This window comes from Papio anubis, chromosome 13, assembly GCF_008728515.1.
Source record: "Papio anubis isolate 15944 chromosome 13, Panubis1.0, whole genome shotgun sequence".
In the NCBI taxonomy this organism is placed as follows: domain Eukaryota; kingdom Metazoa; phylum Chordata; class Mammalia; order Primates; family Cercopithecidae; genus Papio; species Papio anubis.
The window spans coordinates 3544851-3557569 of NC_044988.1; the positions used below are offsets into that span (position 1 = coordinate 3544851).

General features: G+C 40.0%; 1 protein-coding gene and 1 pseudogene across 3 annotated transcripts in view; one reads left to right on the forward strand and one right to left on the reverse strand.

Moving 5' to 3' along the window:
* Positions 1–12719, reverse strand: part of MFSD14B (major facilitator superfamily domain containing 14B) — a 77421-nt gene that overhangs the window by 23790 nt on the left and 40912 nt on the right. For all 3 annotated transcript variants that reach the window (XM_003912003.5, XM_031654031.1, XM_031654032.1), the window contains exon 3: positions 6400–6462. In XM_003912003.5, coding sequence (XP_003912052.2) covers positions 6400–6462 — 63 coding nt within the window. The remainder of the gene's footprint in view (positions 1–6399; positions 6463–12719) is intronic.
* Positions 2425–3038, forward strand: LOC103878541 (annotated as a pseudogene).

Here is a 12719-nt window from a genome sequence, read left to right on the forward strand (position 1 = left end):
ACTGGAGAAATAGAATGCTTGTATGCTGGAAGGAATAATTTAGAGGGAAAATTTAAAATACTGGGGAAAAAAGGCATAATTGCTGAATTCCTGAGAATGGATGAGATATGTGAAGCAGCTGGCTTTAGCAAGGAACAAGGACAGTTCATCCTTAGAAACAGGAGAGGAGGTAGAGTATATGAGAACAGATACATGTAGGTGGATGGTAGATGTGGTGATGGGAGATTAAAATTTCTCTTTGGATTACTTCCATTTATTTAGTGACATAGTTAAGGTCATCAGATGGTGGAAAAGGTATTGCCTCCAGACAGAGTAGCTAGAGAATTAAGTTTTCAAGGGTTGGGGTTTAGCCAACCAAGTGTGACAGAGTAAAAAGAGAGCAAGCTTTATATGCAAAGCAGTGATCATAATGATTGACCACAGAATTAAAGCCAAGAAAGATGAAAGTGAAGATACAGGGTTAGGGGTGACAGTGAAAGGCAGGTAGGATGGGTTTTCAGTGCTGATATATTGAGCTGTAGTACAACATACAGTAAGCTAGAATGGTAAGGAGGTAGTGGTTGAATACTAGGGTATATAGAGAAACAGTACGTATAATGGTTAGAGTCTGGATGCTGGAAGCAATACTTTTTGGGATAAAATTCTGGTTTGAGCAATTGCATCTGTGAAACAACAGGCAAAGTATTTATCTTTATGTCTCAATTCACTTATCTATGAAAGGGAATAATGAGTACCTCTCTCTTAGAAAGTCTGCCATTATTAATACTACGTAATGGTTAGAGTTATTATAAGTGAATGGCTAACTTAGGGTGGAGGGAAATAGATCAAGGAACTGAAAGACCACTATTATTGGAAGGATAATCTGTGTGGATATTGAAACAACCAAGAAATAAGACAGGTCTTGGCCGGGCGCGGTGGCTCACGCCTGTAATCCCAGCACTTTGGGAGGCGAGGCGGGTGTATCATGAGGTCAAGAGTTTGAGACCAGCCTGGCCAACATGGTGAAACCCCGTCTCTACTAAAAACACAAAAATTAGCCAGGTGTGGTGGTGTGTGCCTATAATCCCAGCTACTCAGGAGGCTGAGGCAGGAGAATCACTTGAACCCGGACAGTGGGGAGTTGCAGTGAGCTGAGATGACACCGCTGCACTCCAGCCTAGGCAACAGGGCGGGACTCCGTCTCAAAAAAAAAAAAAAAAAGACAGGTCTTGAATATTGCTAAAATTTCCTATTCAGCCACTGGTAAGATTATATTGTCCCACATTAGTGGTAAACACAAATTACCTAAATTTGGTCATAATAGTTGTTAAAAACAAAATTTTTAAAGTATTGATTTTAAAACTAAGTTTAACGTAGAATATTTTTTAGTAAATTTAAAAATTTACCCAAATTGTTATTTCACAATTTTTTCTTTTATATTTGTAGAATATACTTTTTTCTTTTTTTTTTTTTTTTTTTAGACGGAGTCTCGCTCTGTCGCCCAGGCTGGAGTGCAGTGGCCGGATCTCAGCTCACTGCAAGCTCCGCCTCCCAGGTTCACGCCATTCTCCTGCCTCAGCCTCCCGAGTAGCTGGGACTACAGACGCCCGCCACCTACTTCAATAACAGCAACAAAAGGTTTCTCAACAATCTAGAATTGTTCAGAGTGAGTATGAAAAGTTATATTAGCAGTTCATAAAGGTCTGTTGTATGTGGCAACACAATACATTGTTATAAAGCATAATGTATTTATGGAAGTAGAAGGTAGTTCTTTCCAAGTTTATGAAAAAAAAATTTCAGATTTTTAACTACTTCCCATTTTGAATTCATTGTTTCTTTCCAAGTTTATGAGAAAAAACATTTCAGATTTTTAACTACTTTCCATTTTGAATCATTGTTTCTGATGTAAGTTAAATGTATTTTTACTTTAGGATTCTAATGGTTTTGTGAGGATTATTCCAAACAAAAAAGTGGTAAATTGGGAATTTTATTTAGAAATGTACTTATGCATAAACTCTGTATGTTATTAACACTTTAGTCATAGTTCTCTGCTTAACTGGAAACAGAAAGTCTGTAAACTATTTCTAGGTTGTGTTTCACTTGTTTATGTGTCCACAATGTTTGTTAAATAATAAAAGTATCCAAATGGGAGGATGTCTCTGGTTGGCCCGGCTAATTTTGTATTTTTAGTAGAGACAGGGTTTCTCCATGTTGGTCAGGCTGGTCTCAAACTTCCAACCTCAGGTGATCCACCCACCTCGGCCTCCCAAAGTGCTGGGATTACAGGTGTGAGCCACCATGCCTGACCCAGCCTGACTTTTTTTTATGCAATGTGTCTTTCTGAACACTGTAGACCAAGCCCCAGAAGCTGCACCTGTGTGAAAGGCCATTATTTGTTATTTGTAGTCAGTCCAGGGAGATCCGAGGACCACAGTGGCTGCCAGTATGGGACTGAGTGAGGGGGCAAGCCCAGAGCGTTCAGCCATGGCTGAGCTGCACACCAGCACCATGGTAGCCGTCCCCACCGATATGCCACATGGCCTGGCCTGCGCAGCAAGCTGCCCTGCGCACTGTGTACCGTCTCAAGGGCTGCAGGAAGGCCAAGTTACTGGCTGTATGAGAGTACCCCAGGAGCTCCTGAAAGATCTACTACCAGGACCAGTGCCCCCAGAGATGGAACGTTCAGAGGAACTCAACAAGGACCCAAACACCTTTAACTCCTCTTATAAGGCATCCAGATTCCTGATTATGCCTTTATGCAAGACTTGGCCAAGATGTATGAGCATCCTCTTGCTCTCACTAGCGCCAACCTCAGCTCCCAGGACAGTTCTCTGAATGTCATGGAGTTATAAGACCTCTGGCCTCAGTTGTCCTTGGTCATTGATGGGGGACTAACTAGGGATAGCCAGACCCCTGAGTGTTGCCTTGGCTCAACCGTGGTTGACTTATCTGTGCATAGAAAGTTAGGCATCATTCATCCAGGCTGTGCCCTGGAAAGTACTCTAGCCTTCCTTCAACAGAGGTATGGGCTGCTCCCCTCACATGCATCCTACTTGTGAAACTCAGGAAGCAGGAAGGCCCATGGCCTGGTGCTGGATACCATGTGTCTGTCCACTGATAATTGCCAAGCCCTCATTTGCAGAGGCCACTGGAGCTCCTGCACTAGTCTGACCTTTTTTTTTTTTTTGAGACGGAGTTTCGTTCTTGGTGCCCAGGCTGGAGTGCAATGGCACGATCTTGGTTCACTGCAACCTCCGACTCCCAGGTTCAAGCAATTCTCCTGCCTCAGCCTCCCAAGTAGCTGGGGTTATAGGCATTTGCCACCACGCCTGGCTAATTTTGCATTTTTAGTAGAGACAGGGTTTCTCCATGTTGGTCAGGCTGGTCTCAAACTCCCAACCTCAGGTGATCTGCCCACCTCAGCTTCTCAAAGTGCTGGAATTGCAGGCGTGAGCCACCGTACCTGACCTAGCCTGACTTTTTTTTTCCATAATGTGTCTTTCTGAAGACTGTAGACCAAGCCCCAGAAGCTGCACCTGTGGGAAAAGCTGTATTTATTATTTGTAGTCTCATGTAATATCAGCCAAAGGCTGAAGAGGTTAACAACATTCCTAGGTGGCCTTATTCTAATAAGTTTATTTTTTTTAAGTGAAAAGTAATTGAAATAGCAGATTTAGAATCTAATGAGAGCCTCCTCTCTGCTGGGTGGTAGCATTCAAAATGGTTCAGACCAGCTAAAAGTGCCAATGCTGTTTAAAAAGTCTCAGGTGACCAAAGGCATGGGTTGGCCTCCTGAAGCTGGAACCACATAGAGCCACGGGCCAAACACTCTCTCCTCTGAACCAGTGGGGCCAGTGGTGTCGAGTACTGTAACTGCTGGTGGGGAGAGCAGTCATTTTCGTCTAACACTGGGACGTCTGCTCAGTTGGTGGGGGTTGTCCAAATTAAAGAATATTGAGAAATAAATCTTCACTATCCTTTCAGTCAGGGACTTTTTTCTTATTTATTTATAAATTAGGTTGTAGTTATACCTATAACACTTTTATCTAAGTCCAGTGTTCTCAGTAGCCTTTTGTCTATTTATATATACTAAGTGTTCAACATAATTACTGTTGGGCATTTGAACTTTGCTTTTCTTTAGTAAAAAGACAGACGCTATAAAAAAAAAAGTACCCAAATGATAAAAAATAAATAAAATGCTGTTTTACATATAAATATCCTCAACTTCTTTCTGAAAACAGGCAAATAATATTTATTAATTTATTAGTATTTATTATTATTTATTATATGAGTGTTTTGTAAGAGCTATGAAAACAGCGAATTACAATGGCTAAATTCGGCACATTACTAGGGCATAATTTTTTTTTTTTTGGGGAGACAGAGTCTCCCTCTGTTGCCCAGGCTGGAGTACAGTGGCGTGATCTTGGCTCACTGCAACCTCCATCCCCCAGGTTCAAGCGATTCTCCTTCCTCAGCCTCCCCAGCAGCTGGGACTACAGGCACCCACCACCACGCGCGGCTAATTCTTTGTATTTTTGGTAGAGACAGGATTTCACTGTGTTAAGCCAGGATGGTTCGATCTCCTGATCTCGTGATCTGTCCGCCTCGGCCTCCCAAAGTGCTGGGATTACAGGTGTGAGCCACCACGTGCGGCCTTGGGAATAATTTTAAGTATGTTGTTCAGTACAAAGTATAATTATGCATAGATTGACATTATCTAAACTGGAAAGCACAAATTAGACCCTATACTCATATGCTTTACTATAACAGACTAAAAAATACTATTATACTTTAAACCTCTATTTAACCCTTTTCCTACTTAGAAAAAACAAGTGCAGTTCACTGCCAGCATTCATTTAATTTTACATACACACACTCTTTGAGGCTGAAGCAAAGCTGGCTGATTTTTCAATGCGAAAGTAAAATATAAAAAGTGTTCTTAGAGTTATTTCTAAACAGAACATCAGAATAACCTGAATCATCAGAACTGCCTATTTCAAAAAACTGGATTCATCAAATGAACTTTAAGCTGATAACTGTTCAAGAACAATGTTAACACCACAGGTAGAAGTGCTGCGTTTTCTAGGATTTGACATTTTCAGTGACAGAATGTTACTATAGTTTGTAACTGGAAACACCACTACTGAAAACAGAAGGAAGGCCAGGCACAGTGGCTCATGTCTGTGATTGCAGGACTGTGGGAGACCAAGGCGAGCAGATCACTTGAGGTCAGCAGTTCAAGACCAGCCTGGCCAACATGGTGAAACCCCATCTCTACTAAAAATACAAAAAATTAGCTGAGCATAGTGGTGGGCATCTGAAATCCCAGCTACTCAGAAGGCTGAGGCAGGAGAATCGCTTGAACCCAGGAGGTGGAGGTTGCAGTGAGCTGAGATCATACCACTGCACTCCAGCCTGGGCAACAGAGCGAGACTCCATCTCAAAAATAAAATTATTTAAAAGAATGAGGAAAGGTCAGGTGCGGTGGCTCACGCCTGTAATCCCAGCACTTTGGGAGGCCAAGGCAGGTGGATCACAAGGTCAAGAGATCAAGACCATCCTGACCAACATGGTGAAATCCTGTCTCTACTAAAAATACAAAAATCAGCTGTGCGTGGTAGCACATGCCTGTAGCCCCACCTACTCGGGAGGCTGAGGCAGGATAACTCCTTAAACCCAGGAGGCGGAGAATGCAGTGAGCCGAGATGACACCACTGTACTCCAGCCTGGTGACAGAGCGAGACGCCGTCTCAAAAAAAAAAAAAAAAAAAGAATGAGGAAAAAGAATGCTATCAGTAGAATGATGTCTTTTGTTTCCAAAGTCTATATACTAAAGCAATGCAAAAATAATAATAAAAGCAACATATTTTGTGGCAAAGTTATCTTGGAGTAAATGCAGCACCACTAGTGAGTATTCTCGGTGCAAACAGGAAAACGGTTAAAAGCCGTTTATATATATATCATATTAAAATCGACATAATGAATTAAGACTAATTATATCAAGTGGTTATTATAAAGCTATGGCCAATGTATCAGCTGGGCTTCCTTCTTCCTCAGATACACTTCTTTTTAATATACCTAAAAAGAAGACGGTAGCAATTGCCCACTTTATTCTGTTGATAGGCACAGAAGTTAAAAGTTACATAATTAAACCCTTTATGACCTATTGTGTACACAATAATAAAAATGAAGTTAGGCCTATAGAGTATTCACACTGCTATTTGCCAGTAAACAATTCTATGCCTTATGTATTTGTGTTGTATTTTAAAGTGACTTTTAATAACCCAGCTAAAAATTTAGATTTCAGTCCCCAGAACAAATAGTATTTGTTTCCCAAAGTCCCACTAAAACATCCAGAATTAAACTACCAAGGATTCCTGGCTTTGGTTCATTACAAACTACATAAAATTTTTTTCTTACCTTAACACCTTGAATGAGACCATTCATGAGGAATGTGTGTTGAGAAAATGTTTCATGTAGAACCTACAAAAGCAAACAAACATCAAGACAAATTCAAATTTAAGTTAAAGGAAAAATTTTCTGTCTCTCTTAATGGCATGCTACATAAATGAGCCCTGCAATGAAAAATTATAAAATATCAATAAAATCCAAAAAAATAAATAAACAAACTGTGGTACATCCAGGCTATCACTAAAAAGAAATGAGCTACCAAGTCACTAAAAAACATGGAGGAATCTCAAATGCACATAGCTAAGTGAAACCAACCTGAAAGGCTACATATCGTATTGTATAATTCCAAGTATATGACATTCTGGAAAAGGTAAAACTATGGAAACAATAAAAAGATCAGAGGTGGCCAGGGATTGTGAAGGAAGGAGGGATGAATAGTCAGAGCACAGGGCATTTTTAGGGCAATGAAAATGCTTTGTATGATACTATGATGGTGGATATATGCATTATCAAAACTCAGAGTATAGAATACCAAGAGTGAACCCTAAACTATAGAATTTGGGTGATAACAGTATGTCAATGTAAGTTCATCAAATAAAACAAATGTATCCCTTTAGAAAAGAATGTCCATAGCAAAAAAAAAAAAAAAAAAAAAAAATGGCTATGTGTATGTAGGGGAAGGGATACAGGGGAAATCTCTGTACCTTCCTCTCAATTTTGCTGTGAACCTTAAATGACTCTTTAAAAAATTAAGTCTTTAAAAAAAGGAAATTAAAATCTACTCACAAATTATTTCCAACCTTTTCTCTAACAACATTATTTTTAAGGTTTAGAAAAAGTTTGTCATCTCAACTACTGACATTTGAACTCTACTTGGATGTACTGAAGAAAAAGAAAAGCAAATGAAGGACACCAAATATTTCAAGTGAAAATATCAAAGTTCTCAGAAAAATCTTCCAAAAATAATAAATTTAAGTCACAGAGATATAGAAATTTTCTTTAAAGAATAATATGAAGACTAGAACTGTTGAATAACTTGATTTGTCACACACATCACAAAAATATGGTAAAATGCAAAACAAAAAAAGTGTATTTAAAAAAAATGCTTATCGGATCATGTCAATTTTTTTTTTGGAGATGGAGTCTCACAGTCGCCCAGGCTGGAGTGCAGTGGTGCAATCTCAGCTCACTGCAACCTCTGCCTCTCAGGTTCAAGCGATTCTCCTGCCTCATCCTCCCGAGTAGCTGGGACTACAGGCGCCCACCACCACGCCCAGCTAATTTTTGTATTTTTAGTAGAGATGGAGTTTCACCATATTGGCCAGGCTGGTCTTGAACTCCTGACCTTGTGATCCACCCACCTCGGCCTCCCAAAGTGTTGGGATTACAGGCGTGAGCCACTACTCCCAGCCTGATCATGTTCATTATTAACCCATTATCTCTCAGTCCCACATTCTCCCTTCTATACTCTACTCTGTCAGATCAGAGATAAGAGACTATGGACATTTCTCTGACTCCCCTTCCCCACAAGCTTCCTCTTAGTTTCTTGCAGTGGGAAATAGAGGGTGGAGTGAGTGCTGGTCAACACTGCACCAACACCTCCAGGGTTCTCTCATGCTGTCAAAGGAGCAGCAGTGTTGGTCCTTCCCTAATCCCACCTCAAACCTTACCCTCTCAACCTCAGACCACTGCTATAATTCTACATGGAAAATGATGCAATCTTGCATTCCCTTTGTACAGGTGATGCAGTTTAGGAATAAGAGAACATCATTTTAATTTGGCAAAACCGTATCTATGGATGAATGACAGAATATATACTCACTGAGCTACACACTAAACTAAATAGATCTCACGTAATTTTGGACAGTATAGGCCCATTTCAAGCAATCAAGCTACCATGCAGGCAATTCCTCTAAAAATTTTCAATCCATGCTTTTAGAAACTCTTCTACCGTTTTCTACCCACCCTCCCCAGCAAAAGGAAACAGTGAAACCTTACTAGAGAAAAAAGTAAAACAAGTCAATAATTTAAAAAGGCTAACCTTCATAAAATAAAGAAGTTGTAAATAAAACAGCTATATTCTACTCAGGCTTTTGATAAAGTTTAAAAACCAAAATAAAGTATGTAAATAATTTAGCTACAAAAGGCAACAAATGTTATCAGAATAAAGTAAGCCTAATAATAAAAGGTGTATTACATATCTCAGAGATCAAAGCTTTCATTGTTAACATCTCTATATTTAAAAAATCTCAAGCTTAGCCAGGCACAGTGGCATACACCTGTAATCCTAGCTACTGAGGAAGCTGAAGTGGGAGGATTGGCTTGAGCCCAGAAGATCAAGACTGCAGTGAGTTATGATTGCGCCACTGCACTCTATCCTGGACAACAGAGCAAGACCTTGTATCTATCTATTGATCGATCAATTTATCTATCGATCTATCTATCTAAATAAATAAATAAATAACTCAAGGAAAATATCCCCTGTAAGTATTCTTGAGATGGACTACAGTAAACATAAAATAAAATGGCATTTGCTTGAAAAAAAAAAAAATAGGAAACATTTTAAAAGAAAAAAAAATGACATTTGCTTCTTACCTTTAAAACAGTAACTATAAAGTTTTAAGAAATGAACTGTCTTCTAGTATGACAGAGCTTAGAAATATCTACATGTAATAAACATACACAGAGCCGTGTTTCTCCACTTCCACAGATAAAACAGAAAAAAATATGAAACCAAATTTACAGCATTCCTGGAAAGCCAAGAATCATAAGGCACTTCTGGATGATACAAAACAGATGAGAAAAGGCTGACAACGAAACCTGAAAGAGTTGAAGAAAAGTAGCACTTGAAGGTGAAAGAGAAGACCCTGAAGAAGTTCATTTTCCAGAACCCAGAAAGAAACCTCCCAAACCAGAGGAGTAGGAAAAAATAGCCATAAATGAAAGAGTACTAAAAGGTCACAAAGTAAGCTCCCTGCTGTCTTCCTCTCCAGGGATTGTTATTGTGATAACAATCACAAGCATAGTTCTCTGAAAACTGTGGGACTTCTAAGTGGGATACTTGTAGAACTGAATGGGATGAGATTCAAAAAGGACGGTGCCCCAGATCTCTTAAGCTGCCAAAAGTGCACAAAGCCCTATGACCACATAATTCCATAGAGTACTTCAGTACAGTAGAATATCCACACTTCCACAGAGCAAGAGTGCCTATAACCAGTCCCTGCATTAAATGTCAGGGAATAAGGCTTTCGACCTGGGCTGAAGAACTACACGCTAGTAACCACAGGTATCTAGACTACAGGTGGAAAACTGGCTACAACTTGACTGTAAACTTGAAATAGCCTTTGCAAAATTATGACTGAGACAGTTAAAGATCTAACTTAACTGACTCCATCTTACTTCTGACCTCCAAGCTGTCCTTGTTCATTCCTGGGCATAGCATGAACTAACTTTGGGAGAAACTTAGTTTATAGTTTTTAAAATAAAGACAATAGCCCTTTCCCAAAGCAGACTTCCTTCTTGCCTGGGGACTAGACTGCCTTTGCAGGACCAACATTAGCCACAAGATTAGAAATTATGGGTATGAATTAGGCAGCTGGAGGCTACAGGATTCAGACCCTCCCTAAACTGCTCCTAGTATCACTGCTTGCGATATTCTGCAGACCCTACATTTAATGGATCAGCTGGCACCACCCAGATTAATAAACTGGCTCATCTGATCTTGTGGCCCCCACTCAGGAACTGACTCAACTCAAGAAGACAGCTTCGACCCCCTATGACTTCATCCATGACCAATTCTGTAGTGTGGTTCATCTTCCTCAAGATTGCCTTGGTCTAAGATCTGCCTTTGTGTCTCCATATATTTTATAATCAGCTCTTCAATAGCCACAAAATAACCTGTTAAGAATTTTGATTATGATTGCATTGACTACAGATTAACTGGGGAAGAACAGACATATTATCTTTCTTTGTTGTTGTCTGATTCAAAGTCTCACTTTGTCACCCAGGCTTGGGTGCAGTGGCACAATCTCCGCTCACCACAACCTCACCTCCCGAGTTCAAGTGATTCTCCTGCCTCAGTCTCCTGAGTAGCTGGGATTACAGGAGTGCGCCACCACGCCTGGCTAATTTAGTAGAGATGGGGTTTTGCCGAGGTTGATCTTGAACAAAATAGGGAAACAGATGTCATTCGACAAATACCACAGTAAAAACTGTTGCAGACAAGCATTTATGGATACTAAAACTAGTAGGCCAACAGAAAAAGAACAAGATATCTGGATAGTCTCAAAGTATTTCTCCACAACACACTCAAGACCAGGAGTTCAAGACCAGCCTCGCTGAAACCCCGTATCTACTAAAAAAAAAAAATTAGCCGAGTGTGGTGGCACACGCCTGTAGTCCCAGCTACTCAGGAGGTTGGGGCAGGAGAATCACTTGAACCCGGGAGGCAGAGGTTGCAGTGAGCCGAGATCACGCCACTGCACCCCAGCCTGGGCGACAGAGAGACTCTCAACCAAAGAATTAATAAAAAAGAAAAACAAAAAAAGAAGACAACAACATGTCCATTCTTCCACAATCAATCTATAGTCGATGCAATCATAATCAAAATTCTTGGCAAATTATTTTGTGGATATTGAAGAGCTGATTATAAAATATACAGAGACATAAAAAAGCCTTAGACCAAGGCAATCTTTAGGAAAATGAACCACACTAAAGAATTTATACAAGATATTATGGCTGTGCACAGTGGCTCACACCTGCAATCCCAGCACTTTGGGAGACTGAGGCAGGCAGATCACCTGAGGTCAGGAGTTCGAGACCAGCCTGGCCAACATGGTGAAACCCGGTCTCTACTAAAAATATAAAAATTAGCCAGGCATGGTGGTGCACGCCTGCCTGTAATTCCAGCTACTCAGGAGGCTGAAGCAGGAGAATCACTTGAACCCGGAAGACGGAGGTAGCAGTGAGCCGAGATCGCACCACTGCACTCCAGCCTGGGTGATAAGAGTAAGACTCCATTGCCCAAAAAATAAAAATAAAAAAAAAATGCCTGCAGTGAGCAAAGACTGCACCACTGCACTCCAGCCTGGGCGACAGAGCAAGACTCCGTCTCAAAAAAAAAAAAAAAATATATATATATATATATATATACAGCTCAACAGAATACTAAAAAAATTAGAAACAAACCCATACATGGATGGCTGTCTCATTTACGACAAAGGTGACACAGTACAGTGGGGAAAGAAGAATTTTTTCAGTAAATGATGCTGGTTCAACTATATAGTCTTGCAACCAACGTGAATACTGACCCCCTACCAAACACGATGATCTTTTTAGATGATAGGACTACATGAGAACAGTAAACCAATAAAGGCTTATGGTAGAAAAAGTTTTCTTAAACAGGATTTTTTAAAAGCACTAACCATAAGGAAAAATAAATTGAACTACATAAAAACTTAAATTCAATTAAAATTAGTGTCATCCAAAGGCATTAAGAGAGCAGAAAGGCAATCCCAGGCTGGGCATTCTGGCTCACATCTGTAATCCCAGCACTTTGGGAAGTCAAGGCGGGCAGATCACTTGAGGTCAGGAGTTCAAGATCAGCATACCCAACATGGTAAAACCCCATTTCTACTAAAAATAAATAAATTAGCCGGGCATGGTGGCACACGCCTGTATTCCAAGCTACTTGGGAGGCTGAGGCAGGAGAATTGCTTGAACCCGGGAGGTGGAGGTTGCAGTGAACCGATACTACACCACTGCACTCCAGCCTAGGCAACAGAACAAGATTCCATCTCGAAAAAAAAAAAAAAAGGAAGAAAGGCAATCCAAGAATAAGGAAAAGATATCAACAATAAGTATATATGTGTGTATAGAGACAAATGTACACATGAAAAAAAATTGTACCCAGAATATATGAAGAACTCCTACAAATAAGAAAAAGGCATACAACCCAATTTTTAAAAAACTGATGTCGCTTGAACTGACACTTAACAAAAAGATAGTCACATGGCCAATAGATATATGTTATATATAAAGGGAGTTAACTTCATTGGTCATTAGAAATATGCAAATTAAGACCATAATGTACCCACCAGAATGAAATTCAAATTGCCGGTGAAGATATGGAGTCTGCCTGGCTGAAGAGTAAACTGTTCACCCACTCTGGAAAACTTTTAGCACTACATAGTGACGTTGAACACAACCATGCAATTTTACTCCCAGATATATACTCCAAGAAACACGTATACATGTTCACCAAAAGATATATACAAGAAATATTGCAACAGCAATATATGTAATCGGCAAAAACTGGAAACGCAAAAGTC